Below are 24,459 nucleotides of genomic sequence, written 5' to 3'. Positions count from 1 at the left end.
GTTTGGGCACATGGAGAGAATGAGTGAGGAAAGATTGACCAAGAGGATATATGTGTCGGAGGTGGAGGGAACGAGGAGAAGAGGGAGACCAAATTGGAGGTGGAAAGATGGAGTGAAAAGGATTTTGTGTGATCGGGGCCTGAACATGCAGGAGGGTGAAAGGAGGGCAAGGAATAGAGTGAATTGGAGCGATGTGGTATACAGGGGTTGACGTGCTGTCAGTGGATTGAATCAGGGCATGTGAAGCGTCCGGGGTAAACCATGGAAAGCTGTGTAGGTATGTATATTTCCGTGTGTGGACGTGTGTATGTACATGTGTAGGGGGGGGGCTGGGCCATTTCTTTCGTCTGTTTCCTTGCGCTACCTCGCAAACGCGGGAGACAGCGACAAAGTATAAAAAAAAAAAAAAAAAAAAAAAATATATATATATATATATATATATATATATATATATATATATATATATTATCCCTGGGGATAGGGGTGAAAGAATACTTCCCACGCATTCCTCGCGTGTCGTAGAAGGCGACTAGAGGGGACGGGAGCGGGCGGCCAGAAATCCTCCCCTCCTTGTATTTTTTAACTTTCTAAAATGGGAAACAGAAGAAGGAGTCACGCGGGGAGTGCTCATCCTCCTCGAAGGCTCAGACTGGGGTGTCTAAATGTGTGTGGATGTAACCAAGATGTGAAAAAAGGAGAGATAGGTAGTATGTTTGAGGAAAGGAACCTGGATGTTTTGGCTCTGAGTGAAACGAAGCTCAAGGGTAAAGGGGAAGAGTGGTTTGGGAATGTCTTGGGAGTAAAGTCAGGGGTTAGTGAGAGGACAAGAGTAAGGGAAGGAGTAGCAGTACTCCTGAAACAGGAGTTTTGGGAGTATGTGATAGAATGTAAGAAAGTAAATTCTCGATTGATATGGGTGAAACTGAAAGTTGATGGAGAGAGGTGGGTGATTATTGGTGCATATGCACCTGGGCATGAGAAGAAAGATCATGAGAAGCAAGTGTTTTGGGAGCAGCTGAATGAGTGTGTTAGTGGTTTTGATGCACGAGACCGGGTTATAGTGATGGGTGATTTGAATGCAAAGGTGAGTAATGTGGCAGTTGAGGGAATAATTGGTATACATGGGGTGTTCAGTGTTGTAAATGGAAATGGTGAAGAGCTTGTAGATTTATGTGCTGAAAAAGGACTGGTGATTGGGAATACCTGGTTTAAAAAGCGAGATATACATAAGTATACGTATGTAAGTAGGAGAGATGGCCAGAGAGCGTTATTGGATTACGTGTTAATTGACAGGCGCGCGAAAGAGAGACTTTTGGATGTTAATGTGCTGAGAGGTGCAACTGGAGGGATGTCTGATCATTATCTTGTGGAGGCTAAGGTGAAGATTTGTATGGGTTTTCAGAAAAGAAGAGTGAATGTTGGGGTGAAGAGGGTGGTGAGAGTAAGTGAGCTTGGGAAGGAGACTTGTGTGAGGAAGTACCAGGAGAGACTGAGTACAGAATGGAAAAAGGTGAGAACAATGGAAGTAAGGGGAGTGGGGGAGGAATGGGATGTATTTAGGGAATCAGTGATGGATTGCGCAAAAGATGCTTGTGTCATGAGAAGAGTGGGAGGTGTGTTGATTAGAAAGGGTAGTGAGTGGTGGGATGAAGAAGTAAGATTATTAGTGAAAGAGAAGAGAGAGGCATTTGGACGATTTTTGCAGGGAAAAAATGAAATTGAGTGGGAGATGTATAAAAGAAAGAGACAGGAGGTCAAGAGAAAGGTGCAAAAGGTGAAAAAGGGGGCAAATGAGAGTTGGGGTGAGAGAGTATCATTAAATTTTAGGGAGAATAAAAAGATGTTCTGGAAGGAGGTAAATAAAGTGCGTAAGACAAGGGAGCAAATGGGAACTTCAGTGAAGGGCGCAAATGGGAAGGTGATAACAAGTAGTGGTGATGTGAGAAGGAGATGGAGTGAGTATTTTGAAGGTTTGTTAAATGTGTTTGATGATAGAGTGGCAGATATAGGGTGTTTTGGTCGAGGTGGTGTGCAAAGTGAGAGGGTTAGTGAAAATGAGTTGGTAAACAGAGAAGAGGTAGTAAAAGCTTTGCGGAAGATGAAAGCCGGCAAGGCAGCAGGTTTGGATGGTATTGCAGTGGAATTTATTTAAAAAAGGGGTGACTGTATTATTGACTGGTTGGTAAGGTTATTTAATGTATGTATGACTCATGGTGAGGTGCCTGAGGATTGGCGGAATGCATGCATAGTGCCATTGTACAAAGGCAAAGGGGATAAGAGTGAGTGCTCAAATTACAGAGGTATAAGTTTGTTGAGTATCCCTGGTAAATTATATGGGAGGGTATTGATTGAGAGGGTAAAGGCATGTACAGAGCATCAGATTGGGGAAGAGCAGTGTGGTTTCAGAAGTGGTAGAGGATGTGTGGATCAGGTGTTTGCTTTGAAGAATGTATGTGAGAAATACTTAGAAAAGCAAATGGATTTGTATGTAGCATTTATGGATCTGGAGAGGGCATATGATAGAGTTGATAGAGATGCTCTGTGGAAGGTATTAAGAATATATGGTGTGGTAGGCAAGTTGTTAGAAGCAGTGAAAAGTTTTTATCGAGGATGTAAGGCATGTGTACGTGTTGGAAGAGAGGAAAGTGATTGGTTCTCAGTGAATGTAGGTTTGCGGCAGGGGTGTGTGATGGTTGTTTAATTTGTTTATGGATGAGGTTGTTAGGGAGGTGAATGCAAGAGTTTTGGAAAGAGGGGCAAGTATGAAGTCTGTTGTGGATGAGAGAGCTTGGGAAGTGAGTCAGTTGTTGTTCGCTGATGATACAGCGCTGGTGGCTGATTCATGTGAGAAACTGCAGAAGCTGGTGACTCAGTTTGGTAAAGTGTGTGAAAGAAGAAAGTTAAGAGTAAATGTGAATAAGAGCAAGGTAATTAGGTACAGTAGGGTTGAGGGTCAAGTCAATTGGGAGGTAAGTTTGAATGGAAAAAAACTGGAGGAAGTAAGGTGTTTTAGATATCTGGGAGTGGATCTGGCAGCGGATGGAACCATGGAAGCGGAAGTGGATCATAGGGTGGGGGAGGGGGCGAAAATCCTGGGAGCCTTGAAGAATGTGTGGAAGTCGAGAACATTATCTCGGAAAGCAAAAATGGGTATGTTTGAAGGAATAGTGGTTCCAACAATGTTGTATGGTTGCGAGGCGTGGGCTATGGATAGAGTTGTGCGCAGGAGGATGGAGGTGCTGGAAATGAGATGTTTGAGGACAATGTGTGGTGTGAGGTGGTTTGATCGAGTAAGTAACGTAAGGGTAAGAGAGATGTGTGGAAATAAAAAGAGCGTGGTTGAGAGACCAGAAGAGGGTGTTTTGAAATGGTTTGGGCACATGGAGAGAATGGATGAGGAAAGATTGACCAAGAGGATATATGTGTCGGAGGTGGAGGGAACGAGGAGAAGTGGGAGACCAAATTGGAGGTGGAAAGATGGAGTGAAAAAGATTTTGTGTGATCGGGGCCTGAACATGAAGGAGGGTGAAAGGAGGGCAAGGAATAGAGTGAATTGGATCGATGTGGTATACCGGGGTTGACGTGCTGTCAGTGGATTGAATCAGGGCATGTGAAGCGTCTGGGGTAACCATGGAAAGTTGTGGAGGTATGTATATTTGCGTGTGTGGACGTATGTATATACATGTGTATGGGGGTGGGTTGGACCATTTCTTTCGTCTGTTTCCTTGCGCTACCTCGCAAACGCGGGCGACAGCGACAAAGCAAAAAAAAAAAAAAATTTGAGGAAAACAAAAATAACAATGAAAAGGAGATTACATAAGGTCACATTGATGTACGGACGACCAAGCAAAACATTATGGGGACAGGAAACGGAAGCACTTCCAGGTAACTGGTGAAGTCAGCCAGTAACTCTAACCTTAATATAAGTATAAAAAGACGAATAACCTTAATGATTTTGTAAGTTACAGAGGAGGAAAAAATTTTTGTCTGACGAAAAACTAACTCAAACTAGAAATACATAAGGAATGAACTGGGACTGAACTAGAATCTAACGTGTGTAGCCAGAATACAAAGTGACCTGGTGTAACATACGGAGCTGAAAGGTGGTGACCACGTGTAACATACATAGTGAGAGTGTATGTGGTCTTAGAATTATCCTTAAAACTTGGCGAAGGTGTTAAAAAGTTTTTGGTAGGTGGATGTGGCTTGATGTTGACGGCCTTCATGACCCTGGTGGCTGAAATGGATAAAGCCCAACCAACCAAACTGGGAAGGTAGAGCTGCCTCAAGTTGGTGTCTCTTTTGCGAATTTGCGAGCCAGTAAGATTAAAGTAAGGGAATACGGCAGAACACTGAGGGAGATCCCCGAGTGTTGTCGATCCAACAGTATAAGAGGTCGGGTAAACACCTGTAGAAGACCTCTCAGGGAGACGGTCTTAACGTGCTGGTACTCTCTCCCGTTGAGATATGACACACTCTGTCTGCTACAGGTTATAAAAAGACTTATAGAGTACAGTTAAAATGAGTCAAAATAAACACTCGGTAAACAAATGGGTAGAGATGACGAAGTGTTTCGGCAAAGATGTGGCGTGTTAAGACTTTTATATGTACAAGAATCAAAGAATGTTGGTCTTTAATCTTAATCCTCAAAGACTGTATGACATCGATTAATTAATGCGTCTAGTGGAGTTCCTATAACATGGTATTTTATAAAAAAAAAAAATATTACGTGGAAACGTTGTAGGTGCATCATACCTCGAACAGTGTAACAAATCGTCCGTGAGTGTACACAGGGAGCTTTTGGTATAGTTACCCCCAACAGAGGGAAATATTTTGACTTGTTTTCTTTCATATTTGGTTGAGGGATACCTAGCATAATCTTGAGACTGCTTATGGTAATTCATATTGTTTTCGTTTCACCAAATGTTAGACCAAACAGGAGCACTGAGCATCCTAGATTTCTATTACGCTGTTTTACCCCTTAAATTCTATCTAAAGGTAATCTAATATTGAATCAAATGTGAAATCCATTATGAATTCAGTCTAATCCCTCCATTATCTTCCAAAGACAATATATTCTTCGATTCTTTGCTTGCCAGGTGACAACAGTTTCAATGACTAACGCCAATATCACAAGTGATTAAGTTCTGTTTCAGATAATCTAAATGTTTATAAGAGTAGAAGAGACGTTTTGTGGGGAAATATGACATTAAGCCTTGAATACTACTATCAGGGCTTCAGTCCATGTTGAATCTCCACTTGAGCAAACCGACACAGCCCCTGAATATGATGAACTGATCCTTCAAGGTTAGGCTAAGAGCAAGCAATCATATCCAATGGTCGTTACAGGCATGGCCACAGGTTATATCATCGTTCTCAACATATTCAGTAACGATACAGCTGCTTCAAGCTTGTTACACTAATGACCTATTACTGCCGTTGAAAAGTGACACTACATCGTTCATCTTTTAATCTCTCGTCATAAAAATTTCAAGAAAATACCGAAAACAGTAAAGTTTCATCCAGAAACAAACAAGTTGCTCAAGCAAGCAAACTACACATATGTATTTCTTTTATTTTCACGGAGAGTCAAGGTGTTTAGCACATCTGAGAGCATTCAGCTATCATTATCTACGGAGGAAGGTCTGCTGATGAATGCATGAATCTAACTTAGTTTCTATAATCTATGTCAGCTTAACTCAGGCGATACAGTCTCTGGTCTGATTATTTTTAAGATGATGATGGTCAAAAAAGCCAGCTATGACTGAACCCCAGCAGAGACACAGAGAGAGAGAGAGAGAGAGAGAGAGAGAGAGAGAGAGAGAGAGAGAGAGAGAGAGAGAGAGAGAGAGAGACAGACAGACAGACAGACAGACAGACAGACAGACAGACAGACAGACAGACAGACAGACAGATAGAGACAGAGACAGAGAGAGAGAGAGAGAGAGAGAGAGAGAGAGAGAGAGAGAGAGAGAGAGAGAGAGAGAGAGAGAGAGAGAGACAGCGATGGCAAAAACTACAGACATATCCGAGATCCTCAACAACTGTACGAACATAGAACATCGGAACCTCACAACACTCAGGGAGTCCCCACTCATCCATCGATGGGCATACTGAGCAATGTTCAGTTTAGCCAAGTGAATCTCCTTTATGAAACCCAGATGATACAACACTAATACATACACACACACTCACACCCAGTCTGCTGCAGATATATATATATATATATATATATATATATATATATATATATATATATATATATATATATATATTTTTTTTTTTTTATACTTTGTCGCTGTCTCCCGCGTTTGCGAGGTAGCGTAAGGAAACAGACGAAAGAAATGGCCCAACCCCACCCCCATACACATGTATATACATACGTCCACACACGCAAATATACATACCTACACAGCTTTCCATGGTTTACCCCAGACGCTTCACATGCCTTGATTCAATCCACTGACAGCACGTCAACCCCGGTATACCACATCGATCCAATTCACTCTATTCCTTGCCCTCCTTTCACCCTCCTGCATGTTCAGGCCCCAATCACACAAAATCTTTTTCACTCCATCTTTCCACCTCCAATTTGGTCTCCCTCTTCTCTTTGTTCCCTCCACCTCCGACACATATATCCTCTTGGTCAATCTTTCCTCACTCATCCTCTCCATGTGCCCAAACCACTTCAAAACACCCTCTTCTGCTCTCTCAACCACGCTCTTTTTATTTCCACACATCTCTCTTACCCTTACGTTACTCACTCGATCAAACCACCTCACACCACACATTGTCCTCAAACATCTCATTTCCAGCACATCTATCCTCCTGCGCACAACTCTATCCATAGCCCACGCCTCGCAACCATACAACATTGTTGGAACCACTATTCCTTCATACATACCCATTTTTGCTTTCCGAGATAATGTTCTCGACTTCCACACATTCTTCAAGGCCCCCAGAATTTTCGCCCCCTCCCCCACCCTATGATCCACTTCCGCTTCCATGGTTCCATCCGCTGCCAGATCCACTCCCAGATATCTAAAACACTTCACTTCCTCCAGTTTTTCTCCATTCAAACTCACCTCCCAATTGACTTGACCCTCAACCCTACTGTACCTAATAACCTTGCTCTTATTCACATTTACTCTTAACTTTCTTCTTCCACACACTTTACCAAACTCAGTCACCAGCTTCTGCAGTTTCTCACATGAATCAGCCACCAGCGCTGTATCATCAGCGAACAACAACTGACTCACTTCCCAAGCTTTCTCATCCCCAATAGACTTCATACTTGCCCCTCTTTCCAAAACTCTTGCATTTACCTCCCTAACAACCCCATCCATAAACAAATTAAACAACCATGGAGACATCACACACCCCTGCCGCAAACCTACATTCACTGAGAACCAATCACTTTCCTCTCTTCCTACACGTACACATGCCTTACATCCTCGATAAAAACTTTTCACTGCTTCTAACAACTTGCCTCCCACACCATATATTCTTAATACCTTCCACAGAGCATCTCTATCAACTCTATCATATGCCTTCTCCAGATCCATAAATGCTACATACAAATCCATTTGCTTTTCTAAGTATTTCTCACATACATTCTTCAAAGCAAACACCTGATCCACACATCCTCTACCACTTCTGAAACCACACTGCTCTTCCCCAATCTGATGCTCTGTACATGCCTTCACCCTCTCAATCAATATCCTCCCATATAATTTACCAGGAATACTCAACAAACTTATACCTCTGTAATTTGAGCACTCACTCTTATCCCCTTTGCCTTTGTACAATGGCACTATGCACGCATTCCGCCAATCCTCAGGCACCTCACCATGAGTCATACATACATTAAATAACCTTACCAACCAGTCAACAATACAGTCACCCCCTTTTTTAATAAATTCCACTGCAATACCATCCAAACCTGCTGCCTTGCCGGCTTTCATCTTCCGCAAAGCTTTCACTACCTCTTCTCTGTTTACCAAATCATTTTCCCTAACCCTCTCACTTTGCACACCACCTCGACCAAAACACCCTATATCTGCCACTCTATCATCAAACACATTCAACAAACCTTCAAAATACTCACTCCATCTCCTTCTCACATCACCACTACTTGTTATCACCTCCCCATTTGCGCCCTTCACTGAAGTTCCCATTTGCTCCCTTGTCTTACGCACTTTATTTACCTCCTTCCAGAACATCTTTTTATTCTCCCTAAAATTTAATGATACTCTCTCACCCCAACTCTCATTTCCCCTTTTTTTCACCTCTTGCACCTTTCTCTTGACCTCCTGTCTCTTTCATTTATACATCTCCCACTCAATTGCATTTTTTCCCTGCAAAAATCGGCCAAATGCCTCTCTCTTCTCTTTCACTAATACTCTTACTTCTTCATCCCACCACTCACTACCCTTTCTAATCAACCCACCTCCCACTCTTCTCATGCCACAAGCATCTTTTGCGCAATCCATCACTGATTCCCTAAATACATCCCATTCCTCCCCCACTCCCCTTACTTCCATTGTTCTCACCTTTTTCCATTCTGTACTCAGTCTCTCCTGGTACTTCCTCACACAGGTCTCCTTCCCAAGCTCACTTACTCTCACCACCCTCTTCACCCCAACATTCACTCTTCTTTTCTGAAAACCCATACAAATCTTCACCTTTGCCTCCACAAGATAATGATCAGACATCCCTCCAGTTGCACCTCTCAGCACATTAACATCCAAAAGTCTCTCTTTCGCACGCCTGTCAATTAACACGTAATCCAATAACGCTCTCTGGCCATCTCTCCTACTTACATAAGTATACTTATGTATATCTCGCTTTTTAAACCAGGTATTCCCAATCATCAGTCCTTTTTCAGCACATAAATCTACAAGCTCTTCACCATTTCCATTTACAACACTGAACACCCCATGTATACCAATTATTCCCTCAACTGCCACATTACTCACCTTTGTATTCAAAGCACCCATCACTATAACCCGGTCTCGTGCATCAAAACCACTAACACACTCATTCAGCTGCTCCCAAAACACTTGCACTATATATATATAGTGCAAGGAAACAGACGAAAGAATGGCACAACCCACCCACATACACATGTATATACATAAACGCCCACACACAAAAATATTCATACCTATACATACATAGACATATACATATATACACATGTACATATTCATACTTGCTGCCTTCATCCATTCTCGTCGCCAACCCGCCACATATGAAACAGTATCCTCCCTCCCTCGCGAGATAGTGCTAGGAAAAGACAATAAAGGCCACATTCGCTCACACTCAGTCTCTATCTGTCATGTATAATCCTCCCTTCTCGTTTTTTAATTCCCCAAAGAGGAAAAGAGAATGGGGCTAAGTGAGGATATTCCCTCAAAGGCTCAGCCCTTTGTTCTTAACGCTACTTCGCTAACGCGGGAAATGGCGAATAGTATGAGTGAGAGAGAGAGAGAGAGAGAGAGAGAGAGAGAGAGAGAGAGAGAGAGAGAGAGAGAGAGAGAGAGAGAGAGATACGTGTGTGTATATATATATATATATATATATATATATATATATATATATATATATAATTTAATAGGGTGAAAGTGTTGGAAAAGGGGAGTTTGGCCTGTGTGCTCATAGGTATCGCGCGGCCATGCACCTGTCGAGCAGAAAGATTATTTGCCATGGAATTAGCACAACAACCACACAGACGGGGAATAGTATGGAAGTTCATCACTATTGAAGTATAGTTGTTATTTGATATATGGCTATCAATTGTAGCAGTCCCGCGGGGTCACGAGTGATAGCGACGTGATGTCATGCAGGAGGCTGACACTCTCCTCAAACCCGCCATCACATCCCTCCCGCAGAGGTAGGGGAGAAAATGTCAATCATGGGTTCTCTTCTAATATTGTTAAGCTAGTAAGAAGTAAAGCATCATATAGTAAGAATGATGTAGTGAATTAGTGCGTGAAATCATCCGTGGCATGTATCATGAATATAGTTGTAGGTTGATTATAGAGATTGAATTGTTAAACTAATATGGGACATAACCTCGTCCAAATAAGAACATACAGTGAGACGGTATCAAATAATGGCACAACGAAAATGTATCTAGTGGGCAAAATGACCAAGTGACTTAGTGAAGTAATTAACCAAGCAAACTGATATAATCGTATTGGTAACCCAACATGTGTACCCTGTGTCACGCAATACACAGACGAGACTCAGTGTCAGTGAATATCTTATACCCTTGGACACAGTTGCCCAGACCAGGGGGTATAGCATTTACCATCTACTAGGAGTCCCGGTAAACTGCACCTCGATCTGTTACAAAAGATGTCTGTCTAAAGTGTGCAGGACTCACTTCCTGTGTGGGTAACGAGCCAGTAATATGACTACAAGGACACTCACGTCCTGTATCTTATATAGAGTCCTAGATGGGGGGAGTGTTAGTTGTGTGAAGACCGATCGTGTGGGCATCGCCAAGAACGTAATGAGGGCGTGGTCGAGCACGGACTGACATGACGTAGGAGGACGAGGGTCCATGGCTAAGCCACGGATACACTCCCAGAGACACGGCGGCAGACTAATTACTCTAAATCCACAGCTAAGAACATACTGTCAGTTGATGCTCATTAAGTGAACTTTTAGCACCAGAGACCTGGGGCGAGGACGCCTGTCTGTATTATGCTGTGCGGCAGGAGCTACAGTGTACACATTGTTTGTGTAACATGTCAATCGGTTAAGGGCATCATCGAGGAAGTCCCTTGCAATTTTGATTTAAGATGTTTAGTTACTATTTGCAGTTGTGTTGGGATGTATGCCACATTATCTATGATACTGTTAGATGCCTTAGATATTGAATGTAATATATCCCCGGACTCATGCATGATGACTGATTATATAAGTTTGTAGTGTGGCAACCATTTAGATGTTTAGATATTCCAGTCACTGCGTGCCTACGCATATATCATAGCCATGTTATGTGGACTCGTGCCATCTTATTAAGGAGTAAGTGTAAGAAGGGTATTGGTCTTTCCTTAGCCTACAAAAAAGTGAGTAGTAAAAGTATGCATGGCAGTCCACTGGCCCAGTTGGGTCATTAATCTAATTATTAAGAGATTTTAGTTAAACCATAGTCATGGGTTCCCAAGGTAATCTCACCTGAACAGCACCAACCATCAAATGATAATCTCTAGTAAGTACAACTAGTAATATCGTCCAGTGGTATTTTGAAAAAAAACTTTCTATTTTTTTCTGACCGATATATATATATATATATATATATATATATATATATATATATATATATATATATATATATATATATATATATATATATATATATATATATATATATATATATATATATATTCATTTTTTCATATATATTCACCATATCCTTCGATAGCAAGGTAGCGTTAAGTACAGAGGACTGAGCCTAAGAGGGAAAAATCCTCGCTTGGTCCTCTTCTCTATAGATAGATAGATAGATAGATAGATAGATAGATAGATAGACAGATGATAGAAAATGATGATCACACTAGTCCGTGATGAAAGTTATGAAGGTGAAATCGCATTTCAGTAGGAGTTAATATAATGGTATTTAACACGCAAATTTTCTTTACATGTGGCACGACATGTTTCGTGGAGACAAGCCACCTCGTCAGGTGCCAATACTTAATAAAGTTATTTGAATCTCAACATCATACCGGAAGCACCGTCTGCCGTCTATCAACATAGACAACACCCTGACCGACAATAACCGACTGACCATTAAAAGGGAGTAAGAGGTTACGTGGCGGGGGTTGACCGGTGTAGATTCTTATGTTTACGTTTTTAGTCAGTTCTCTCTTCATAATTTGGCTAATGATAGGATGGGCTTTAAAGTTGCCTGGGGACAAATTAAAGTTCTTAGTATTAGCAATCAAGACAGATTCAATGACGTTGCGGGTGGCATAATCAGAAGAAGGGTATAGGATAATTGGATTTTTAGGGTCTACAGGATGGACGTTTTCATGAGACTGTTTAGCGATCGCATTTTTGTGGTCATCCCTGCATACTGCTTGACGGTGCCAATAAATTCTCTCCGTTATAGTTTTCCCACGCATTCCCTGCGTGTCGTAGAAGGCGACTAAAGGGGACGGGAAAGGGGAGCGAGAAACCCTCCCCTCCTTGTATTTCAACTTTCTAAATGGGGAAACAGAAGACGGAGTCACGCGGGGAGTGCTCATCCTCCTCGAAGGCTCAGATTGGGTTGTCTAAATGTGTGTAGATGTAACCAAGATGAGAAATAAGGAGAGATAGGTAGCTATTTGAGGAAAGGAACCTGGATGTTTTGGCTTTGAGTGAAACGAAGCTCAAGGGTAAAGGGGAAGAGTGGTTTGGGAATGTTTTGGGAGTAAAGTCAGGGGTTGGTGAGAGGACAAGAGCAAATGAAGGAGTAACACTTACTCCTGAAACAGGAGGTGTGGGAGTATGTGATAGAGTGTAAGAAAGTAAACTCTATATTGATATGGGTGAAACTGAAAGTTGATGGAGAGAGATGGGTGATTATTGGGGCATATGCACCTGTGCATGAGAAAAAAGATCATGAGAGGCAAGTGTTTTGGGAGCAGCTGAGTGAGTGTGTTAGCAGTTTTCATGCACGAGACCGGGTTATAGTGATAGGTGATTTGAATGCAAAGGTGAGTAACGTGGCAGTTGAGGGAATAATTGTTGTACATGGGGTGTTCAGTGTTGTAAATGGAAATGGTGAATAGCTTGTAGATTTGTGTGCTGAAAAGGGACTGGTGATTGGGAATACCTGGTTTAAAAAGAGAAATACATAAGTATACGTATGTAAGTAGGAGAGATGGCCAGAGAGAGTTATGGCATTACGTATTAATTGATAGGCGTGTGAAAGAGAGACTTCTGGATGTTAATGTGCTAAGAGGTGCAACTGTAGGGATGACTGATCATTATCTTGTAGAGGCAAAGGTGAGGATTTGTAGAAGCTTTCAGAAAAGAAGAGAGAATGCTGGGATGAAGATAGTGGTGAGATTATGTGAGCTTGGGAAGGAGACTTGTGTGAGGAAGTGCCAGGAGAGACTGAGTGCAGAATGGAAAAAGGTGTGAGCAAAGGACGTAAGAGGAGTGGGGGAAGAATGGGGTGTATTTAGGAAAGCAGTGATAGCTTGCGCAAAAGATGCTTATGGCATGAGAAGCGTTGGAGGTTGGCAGATTAGAAAGGGTTGTGAGAGGTGGGATGAAGAAGTAAGATCATTAGTGAAAGAGAAGAGAGAGGCATTTGGACGATATTTGCAGGGAAATAGTACAAATAACTGGGAGATGTATAAAAGAAAGAGGCAAGTGGTCAAGAGAAAGGTGCAGGAGGTGAAAAAGAGGGCAAATGAGAGTTGGGGTGAGAGAGAGTATCATTTAATTTTAGGAAGAATAAAAAGATGTTTTGGAAGGAGGTAAATAATGTGCTTAAGACAAGAGAACAAATGGTAACGTCGGTGAAGGGGGCTAATGGGGAAGTAATAACATGTAGTGGTGATGTGAAAAGGAGATGGAGTGAGTATTTTGAAGGTTTGCTGAATGTGTTAGATGACAGAGTGGCAGATATAGGGTGTTTTGGTTGAGGTGGTGTGCGAGGTGAGAGGGTCAGGGAGATTGGTTTGGTAAACAAAGTAGAGGTAGTGAAAGCTTTGCGGATGATGAAAGCAGGCAAGGCAGCGGGTTTGGAATTTATTTTAAAAAGGGGGTAATTGTTTTGCTGACTAGTTCGTGATGATATTCAGTGCATGTATGACTCATGGCGAAGTGCCTCAGGATTGGCGGAATACATGCATAGCGCCATTGTACAAACGCAAACGGGATAAAGGTGAGTGTTCAAATTAAAGAGGTATAACTTTGATGAGTATTCCTGGGAGGGTGTTGATCGAGAGGGTGAAGGCATGTACAGAGCATCAGTTTGGGGAAAAGCAGTGTGGTTACAGAAGTGGTAGAGGATGTGTGGATCAGGTGTTTGCTTTGAAGAATGTATGTGAGAAATACTTAGAAAAACAAAGTGATTTGTATGTAGCATTTATAGATATGGAGAGGGCATATGCCAGAGTTGATATAGATGCTCTGTGGAAGATATTAAGATCATATGGCGTGGGAGGCAAGTTGCTGGAAGCATTGAAAAGTTTTTATCGAGGATGTAAGGCATGCGTACGAGTAAGAAGAGAGGAAAGTGATTGGTTCTCAGTGAATGTTGGTTTGCGGCAGGGGTGCGTGATGTCTCCATGGTTGTTTAATTTGTTTATGGATGGGTTATTAGGGAGGTGAATGCAAGAGTTTTGAAGGGACGGGCAAGTATGCAGTCTGTTGTGAATGAGAGGGCTTGGAAAGTGAGTCAGTTGTTGTTCGCCGATGATACAGCGCTGGTGACTGAGAGTAACTGTGAATAAGAGCAGGGTTATTAGGTTCAGTAGGGTTGAGGGACAATTCAGCTGGGAGATAAGTTTTAATGGAGAATAACTGGAGGAAGTGAAATGTTTTAGATATCTGGGAGTGGTTTTGGTAGCGGAAGTGAGTCACAGGGTGGGGGAGGGGACGAAGGTTCTGGGAGCGTTAAAGAATGTGTGGAAGTTAAGAACATTATCCCGGAGAGCAAAAATGGGTATGTTTGAAGAAATAGTGTTCCAACAATGTTATATGGTTGCGAGGCGTGGGTTATAGATAGGGTTGTGTGGAGGAGGGTGGATGTGTTGGAAATGAGATGTTTGAGGGCAATATGTGGTGTGAGGTTGTTTGATCGAGTAAGTAATGAAAGGGTAAGAGAGATGTGTGGTAATATAAAGAGGGGGGTTGAGAGAGTAGAAGTGGGTGTATTGAAATGGTTTGGTCACATGGAAAGAATGAGTGAGGAAAGATTGACAAAGAGGATATATGTGTCAGAGGTGGAGGGAAGAAGTAGAAGTGGGAGACCAAACTGGAAGTGGAAGGATGGAGTGAAAAAAATTTTGAGCGATAGGGGCTTGAACATAGAGGAGGGTGAAAGGCGTGCAAGGAATAGAGTGAATTGGAACTATGTGGTATACCGGGGTCGACGTGCTGTCAATGGATTGAACCAGGGCACGTGAAGCGTCTGGGGTAAACCATGGAAAGTTTTGTGTGGCCTGGATATGGAAAGGGAGCATATATATATATATATATATATATATATATATATATATATATATATATATATATATATATATTTCTTTTTCTTTTAAACTATTCGCCATTTCCCGCGTTAGCGAGGTAGCGTTAAGAACAGAGGACTGGGCCTTTTTTGGAATATCCTCACCTGGCCCCCTCTGTTCCTTCTTTTGGAAAATTAAAAAAAAAAAAACGAGAGGGGAGGATTTCCAGCACCCCGCTCCCTCCCCTTTTAGTCGCCTTCTACGCCACGCAGGGAATACGTGGGAAGTATTCTTAATCCCCTATCCCCAGGGATAATATATATATATATATATATATATATATATATATATATATATATATATATATATATATATATATATATATATATATATGTATATAAATATATATATATATATATATATATATTGGAAAGGATCACAATTTTGCGCATCATCAAGATATCCCTACGAGTCCACTTTGAAAATGAAACACGATAAGTTCCCAAGTGCACTTTCGTGTAATAATCACATCATCAGGGGAGAAAGCAGAGAGAAATAAAAGCTTCGTCTCTTCGATGGATATCAACTGACTTTTATTTCTCTCTTGTGTCTCCCCTGATGATGTGATTATTACACGAAAGTGCACTTGGGAACTTACCGTTTTTCATTTTCCCCGTGGACTCATAGGAATATATATATATATATATATACATACATAAATATATATATATATATATATATATATATATATATATATATATATATATATATATATATATATATATATATATATATTATCCCTGGGGATAGGGGAGAAAGAATACTTCCCACGTATTCCCTGCGTGTCCTAGAAGGCGACTAAAAGGGAAGGGAGCGGGGGGCTGGAAATCCTCCCCTCTCGTTTTTTTTTAATTTTCCAAAAGAAGGAACAGAGAAGGGGGCCAGGTGAGGATATTCCCTCAAAGGCCCAGTCCGCTGTTCTTAACGCTACCTCGCTATCGCGGGAAATGGCGAATAGTATGAAAAAAAAAAAAAAATATATATATATATATATATATATATATATATATATATATATATATATATATATATATATATATATATATATATATATACATATCTTTCTTTCATACTATTCGCCATCTCCCGCATTAGCGAGGTAGCGTTAAGAACAGAGGACTGAACCTTTGAGGGAATATCCTCACCTGGCCCGTTCCTCCGTCCCTTCTTTTGGAAAATTAAAAAAAACAGAGAGGGGAGGATTTCCAGCTCCCCGCTCCCTTCCCTTTTAGTCGCTTTCTACGACACGCAAGGAATACGTGGGAAGTATTCTTTCTCCCCTATCCCCAGGGATAATGTATATATATATATATATATATATATATATATATATATATATATATATATATATATATATATATATATATTTATATATGCCTTACATTTAACGGCGTAAACACTCACAATAGTTGAGATGATTTGGCCTATTTTTAATTGAAGTCTTACTGATGGTATTATTGTACTGGAGGGCATTATCACAAGCACTGCTTTTTAGTATATATCTTAGATTAGCTAAGTTGGGAGAAAGGGCAACACTATTCATTTAGACCTACCCTCATTTGTCATATCTTCGTTAATAGATGCATAAAATGTCTTCCTATCTTTCCAGTAAGCTATGTTCACAAACAACTTGGGATAAAATAACTGCCTAAAGATGCGTCTTATATGACTACATTCGTCCATCAGGCGAATGTAGTCATATGACACGTATCCTCAGGCAGTTACTTTATCCCAAATTGTTTGCGAACAAACCTTACTGGAAAGCTAGGGAAGTCATCTTATGCATCTAGTAACAAAACTGTGACAAATGAGGATAAGTTTATATGTATAGTGTTGCCCTATTCTCTCAGCTTACCTAATCTAAGACATGTACTAATAACAGTGCTTGTGATGTTGCTTTCCAGTACAATAACACTTTCAGCAAGACCTAAATATAATGTAGGTCAAATCATTCAACAGTTGGGAGTGTTTATGCCGACAGATATAAGGCATGTAAAGATATATACATTGGCTAAACCGGGAAAACTGTAACGGTGAAATGCTACTGATACCGTCAAACAGCAAGCACGGATGACCAGAAAAATGTGATCACAAAACACTGTCATAAAAACGATCAACATGTAGACCTTAGCCATGCTGTTATTCTATACCCTTCTGCTGATTATGCCAACCGCAATGTCAGTGATATCTTAATTGTTGATACCAAGAACATCAATTTGTCCCCAGGCAGCTTGAGAGCGAAACCTATCATTAACCAAATCATCAAGAAAGAATTGACAGAAAACGTAAACATACGAAAAGTGGTCCTAACACACCCAGCTATCCAAAGGTTAACCTCGCCACTTAAACTCCCTTAATCACTCCCTTTTAATGGTTAGTCGGTTACTGTCGGTCAGGCCAGGGTGTTAACTAAAGTTGGTAGACGCCAGACGGTACTTCTATTGTGATGTTGAGATTCAAATGACTTTATTAAGTACTGGCACCTGATGAGTTGGATTGTTTCCACGAAGTATATCTTGCCACACGTATAGAAAAATTACATATAGAATAAACATATACGAACTACTAAATTGCGATTACACATGTACAGATTCATTCTTGCCTTCAACCATTCCCGTAGACACCCAACCATACAAGAAATAGCGTCGCTACCCCTTGCTTCAGCGAGGTAGCGCCAGGAAACAGACGAAAAGGGCCACATTCGTTCACACTCAGTCTCTAGCTGTCTTGTGTAATGCATCAAAAACCACACCTCCCTATCCACATGCACGCCCCACAGACCTTTCCATGGTTTACCCCAGACGCTTGACATGCCTTGGTTCAGTCCATTGACAGCACGTCGACCCCGGTATATCAATCGGTCCAATTCACTCTATTCCTTGCACGCCTCTCACTCTCCTGTATGTTAAACCACCGATCGCTAAAATTCTTTTCCACTCCATTCTTCCACCTCCAATTTGGTCTCCCGCATCTCGTTCCGTCCACCTCTGACACATACATCCTCTTTGTCAATCTTTCCTCACTCATTCTCACCATGTGACCAAATCACTTCAACGCACCCTCTTCTGCACTCTCAACCACATTCTTTTTATAACCATACATTTCTTTTACCCTTTCATTACTTACTCGATCAAACAACCTCACACCACATACTGTCCTCAAACATTTCATTTCCAACACATCCACCCTCCTCCGCACAGCCCTATCTATAGCTCATGCCTCACAACCATATAACATTGTCGGAACCACTATTCCTGCAAACATACCCATTCTTGCTCCTCGAAATAACGTTCTCGCCTTCCACACACTCTTCAACGCTCCAAAAACCTTCGCCCTCTCCCCCACGTTATGACTCACTTCCACTTCCATGGTTCCATCCGCTGCCAAATCCACTCCCAGATATCTAAAACACTTCACTTTTCCTACAGTTTTTCTCCATTCAAACCTAACTCCTAATTGACTTCTCCCTTAACCCTACTGTACCTAGTATTCTTGCTCATATTCACATTTACTCTCAGCTTTCTTCTTTCACACACTTTACCAAACTCAGTCACAAGCTTCTGCAGTTTCTCACCCCAATCAGCCACTAGCGGTGTATCATCAGCGAACAACTGACTCACTTTCCAAGCCCTCTCATCCACAACAGACTGCATACTTGCCCCTCTCTCCAAAACTCTTGCATACACCTCCCTAACAACCCCCATCCATAAACAAATTAAACAACCAACAAACCGACATTCACTGGGAACCAATCACTTTCCTCTCTTCCTGCTCGTACACATGTCTTACATCCTCGATAAAAACTTTTCACTGCATCTAACAAATTGCCTCCCACACCATATATTCTTAATACCTTCCACAGAGCATCTCTATCAACTCTATCATATGCCTTCTCCAGATCCATTAATGCTACATACAAATCCATTTGTTTTTCCAAGAATTTCTCACATACATTAATTCTTCAAAGCAAACACCTGATCCACACATCCTCTACCACTTTTTAGCTAAAATCACACTGCTCTTCCCCAATCTGATGCTCTGTACATGTAATGCCCTGAGGAACATAGATTGAAATGATGACAATCTAACTCTGTCATGCTGAGATGAGTAATAATGGATATATGAGCATACACTGGTAGGTTTTCTGTACATGCTAAACTTAAACTTGTTTCCTTGCCTAAGGATCATGCAAATTTATTGTAGAAAATGAAAATAATGATATGTTACCGTTTTTAGACTGCATGATCCATAGGCAAGGAAACAAGTCTAAGTTTAGCATATACAGAAAACCTACCAATGTATGCTCATATATCCATTATTACTCATCTCAACATGACAGAGTTAAATTATCATCATTTCAATCTGTTACTTAGGGCATTACATATTTGCAGTCCAGAGTTTATTGATGATGAGTTTAAGAAGATATATTCTATTGGATCTAAGTTAAAGTACCCTAGAACTTTCATTGATAAATCTCTTAAGTTAGCAAAGAAATCTTTTTATAGAGTTGAGCCCAAACCTCCCATTGACACCAAGAATCTTTTAGTTCTCCCTTGAAATAATAATTTTACTTCACTTCCCATGTTGCTTAAATCCTTTAATGTAAATGTTGCCTTCAGTATCAATAATACCATAAAGAATATCTTAGTCAGGAATTCACCAGAAAATTCTCCTGGGTGCATCTATAAAGTGCCTTGTAGAAATTGTTATAAGTTTTATGTTGGACAGACTGGTAAGGATCTTTATGTTAGACTTAAGCAACATAAATATAGTATAAGAACGGGACAAGAATCAAATGCCTTGTTTAATCTAGTTAAAAACTATGATCACTGTACTGACTGGAGTAATGCCATCTCAGATATTAACTCTAATTCTATTACCACGAGAAATATCATTGAATCTTCTATTATTAGATACACAAAGAATTATAATCTTAATATCAGTGAAGGTCTATATAAGTTAGATAACTTTATTGCTGATAAAATTTGTAAAATGATAAGTTTAAAAACGCTTGTTGTCTGTCTTGGACAATAACATGTTTACCAAATGGCGTCCTAGCTTCGTCTTCGATGTATATCAACTAACTGTTATATTTCTCTCTTGAGTCTCCCTGATGATGTGATTATTACATGAAAGTGCACTTGGGAACTTATCGTGTTTCATTTTCCCCGTGGACTCATGGCAATATATCATATCTTTCATCATACCACTATTCGCCACTTCCTGCACCAGCGAGGTAGCGTTAAGAAAAGAGGACTGGGCCTTTGTAATATCCTCATCTGGCCCCCTTCTCTGTTCCATCTTTTGGAAAAAAAATATATAAACAAATATATATATATATATATATATATATATATATATATATACATTTTTGTTTTTTTCTACACTATTCGCCATTTCTCGCGTTAGCGAGGTAGCGTTAAGGACAGAGGACTGAGCCTTTGAGGGAATATCCTCACTTGGCCGCCTTCTCTAAGCCTTTTTTTGGAAAATTAAAAACGAGAGGGGAGGATTTCCAGCCCTCCGCTCCTTTTCCTTTAAGTCGCCTTCTACGACACGAAGGGAATACGTGGGAAGTATTCTTTCTCCCCTCTCCCCAGGGATAACATGTGTATATATATATATATATATATATATATATATATATATATATATATATATATATATATAGGTTATCCCTGGGGATAGGGGAGAAAGAATACTTCACACGCATTCCTCACGTGTCTAAGAAGGCGACTAAAGGTCACGGGAGCAGGGGGGGGGGGCTAGAAACCCTTCCCTCCTTCTATTTTAACTTTCTAAAAGGGGAAACAGAAGAAGGAGTCACGCGGGGAGTGCTCATCCTCCTCGAAGGCTCAGATTGGGGTGTCTAAATGTGTGTGGATGTAACTAAGATGAGAAAAAAGGAGAGATAGGTAGTATGTTTGAGGAAAGAAACCTGGATGTTTTGGCTCTGAGTGAAACGAAGCTTAAGGGTAAAGGGAAAGAGTGGTTTGGGAATATCTTGGGAGTAAAGTCCGGGGTTAGTGAGAGGACATGATTATACTAATTTTCTATCAATCCACATTTCTCGCTACCTTGCTAATGCGGGAGACAGCAACAAAGCAAAATGAATATAAATAAATAAATATATATAGGTATGAGTTCGGTGGGTTTTCCTAGAAAATTATATGGGAGGGTACTGATTGAGAGGGTGAAGGCATGTACCTAGCATCAGATTGGGGAAGAGCAGTGTGGTTTCAGAAGTGGTAGAGGATGTGTGGATCAGGTGTTTGCTTTGAAGAATGTATGTAAGAAATACTTAGAAAAGCAAATGGATTTGTATGTAGCATTTATGGATCTGGAGAAGGCATATGATAGAGTTGATAGAGATGCTCTGTGGAAGGTATTAAGAATATATGGTGTGGGAGGCAAGTTGTTAGAAGCAGTGAAAAGTTTTTATCGAGGATGTAAGGCATGTGTACGTGTAGGAAGAGAGGAAAGTGATTGGTTCTCAGTGAATGTAGGTTTGCGGCAGGGGTGTGTGATGTCTCCATGGTTGTTCAATTTGTTTATGGATGGGGTTGTTAGGGAGGTGAATGCAAGAGTTTTGGAAAGAGGGGCAAGTATGAAGTCTGTTGTGTGAGAGAGCTTGGGAAGTGAGTCAGTTGTTGTTCGCTGATGATACAGCGCTGGTGGCTGATTCATGTGAGAAACTGCAGAAGCTGGTGACTGAGTTTGGTAAAGTGTGTGAAAGAAGAAAGTTAAGAGTAAATGTGAATAAGAGCAAGGTTATTAGGTACAGTAGGGTTGAGGGTCAAGTCAATTGGGAGGTAAGTTTGAATGGAGCAAAACTGGAGGAAGTAAAGTGTTTTAGATATCTGGGAGTGGATCTGGCAGCGGATGGAACCATGGAAGCGGAAGTGGATCATAGGGTGGGGGAGGGGGCGAAAATTCTGGGAGCCTTGAAAAATGTGTGGAAGTCGAGAACATTATCTCGGAAAGCAAGAATGGCTATGTTTGAAGGAATAGTGGTTCCAACAATGTTGTATGGTTGCGAGGCGTGAATAAGGCGTTGCGAGGACGTCTCATTCTAAAGGCGTTAATCATTTCCTTGTTCCTGATATGATTAAAAAGCAACTGAGCTGCGGGAGCCCCATACAAGGTGTGCTGAGGTTGCACAATCAATTACTGAAAAGAGGATAAGGCAATACAGCATGCACGTACCCTAACCCTGTCCAGGTTTTATGGTTGCGTTCCCCTGACGTAGTAGGTGCAGTCGCTACCGGAAACGCTCACGGCGGCTGCTTGCTTACTGCTTTTGCTCCTTTTTCCAAATCCTTTCTTATTCGTTTTTATGCTAATTTTGTTTACTATATACATCCGTCTGATGTTCAGGAACAATTATTACTATTATTATTATTACGATCATTATCCTAGCTTTATCAACTGTCTTAATTGCTTTTCAACACGTTATTGGCATCAAGATAATCAGGATATGATGTATACGCTAAACATGTAACCAATATTAACCTCACCACTTTAGACTTTGTTAACCTTATCAGGACCTGATCATCTCTAATAATGTTGCTAAATCTTCAACTTGAATATCAACTACCAGTATACTGTCTACAGTACGATATTCAACAGTATTCCACCCATCGTCTTCAAGAGTGCGGGAATATGCTACAGACTCGAGAACTATATAAGCAGAGCATTCTAAGGTCTCTCAGATCACATTAGCGGTGACCAATGACGGCGCGGACGGGAAAGCTCGGAGGCTATGACGTCATGCAACGTCACATGACGCCATTGGTTAGGTTGCACGACGTCTGTGCGGGGGTGGGTATTATTATAGACTCGCACACACACACAACATTTTGACAAGGACCAAAGCATCAGTAATATTTCACGGATTCTCTATGATGAGCCGAGGATTATTAAGGGAGCCAATTAGAATAAATAACATGTCATAACAAGGGAGTTTATATTTATATGATTACTTCAACACTGTAGCGGTAGTTTTAAGAGGTAAAAAAAAAAAAAAAACCTTGGTACGTTTAAGTCCGCCCGTCCTGTGGCACCTCACCGTTCGCTGCATATACACTGAAAATCTTAACTAACCAATTAACACAATTGAAAAGAATATCAGCAGTTGTAAACAGTAGTCATATATAACCTTGGATAACGGAAAACAGAAAACGCCAACAGGTAATGATACCAGTTCAAGCGTACTCTTCTCACGCGGTTAAAGTGTAAATAGAAGCATGTGTAAGAGGGTTAATATACTTACATAATCTGATGACGTTGTCCCAAGCAGTGTCACACCATAGGGCGTTGTTCATATATAAAGGGATTCTGAATAAAGTTTTTAAGCAACACACTGTTTTGGTGAGCACATGCTCAGCCACTCCCTTCACTGTCTGCTGGGTTACTAGTAGCTGGGGTGACTGGCTGGCAGCCTTAGTCTCTGGTTGGTTTGTCTACAGAGTTGCGCTTTTTTTTTTTATGGTAGTAGTTATCGGTTGAGTTGCCAGCTCTACAAATTTTCAAGTTATTGTCGAGCCAACATCTTTTCTTTTTCATTTTTTCATTCGCTTCTCGGTCTCTTAGTTTGAACCATAAAGAGGACGACAAAATATGATAACAATATAGCAACAGAATGTTGACATATGAAGAATTGTTGCGATGAAATTAGAAAAAGACATGATGATGATAATGTATTTGCCATCACAGTTCTGGTGTAGAATTTCCTCTGAACAATGGACAATGCTGAAACGCTACCCATAAAATCCCATCACATTAGCTTGTTATACAAATGTACATAAACAATGCGTCCCTGCTGGCAACGCCGGAGCCTGCCTGGCTGCGGGCCAACGGTACACACACACCAGACAGAAGCTCAGAGCAATCGCAGACGATGTGATCCTCAAGGCTCTTGAACTGTCACGTTCAAGTAGATAAATAAAAGACCGAGAACAAAAATAAATTCTCGAAGATTAAGGTTTGAAACTCTGTGATTTACTGAGAATGTAGAGATTAAAGATGACACAATAGTAAAGAAATCTTAAATGATCATAATTTAGTAATGCTAAGTGAAGAACACTTTTGACAGTAGAGAGGCAAGATTATTGAAATGTTTTCCTATTATGTGAAGTTTGATTTAGAAAGCATTGCGTTTTGATTAGATATATCTCTGATTTCCTTTTATTGGTATCTTAATAGCGTTATATGCAAT

At 40.8% G+C, this 24,459-nt stretch overlaps 1 protein-coding gene across 3 annotated transcripts in view; it reads right to left on the bottom strand.

Annotated features, from left to right (window-relative positions):
- LOC139754690 (uncharacterized) overlaps nucleotides 1-23,678 on the bottom strand; it is a 38,107-nt gene extending 14,429 nt beyond the window's left edge. For 2 of the 3 annotated variants that reach the window (XM_071672252.1, XM_071672253.1), the window contains exon 1: nucleotides 23,515-23,675. Coding sequence is in view for 1 of the 3 variants with exons in the window: in XM_071672253.1 (XP_071528354.1) it covers nucleotides 23,515-23,566 (52 nt within the window). In the remaining 2 variants the exon portion in view is untranslated. Of the gene's footprint in view, nucleotides 1-23,514 lie in introns of all 3 variants that reach the window. The other variant, XR_011713926.1, reaches the window with a different exon arrangement.
- Nucleotides 23,679-24,459: the final 781 nt, after the last annotated feature.

This window comes from Panulirus ornatus, chromosome 17 (genome assembly GCF_036320965.1).
Source record: "Panulirus ornatus isolate Po-2019 chromosome 17, ASM3632096v1, whole genome shotgun sequence".
In the NCBI taxonomy this organism is placed as follows: Eukaryota; Metazoa; Arthropoda; class Malacostraca; order Decapoda; family Palinuridae; genus Panulirus; species Panulirus ornatus.
The sequence above is the reverse complement of the archived record's forward strand: the minus strand, read 5'-3'. Positions and strand labels throughout refer to the sequence as shown.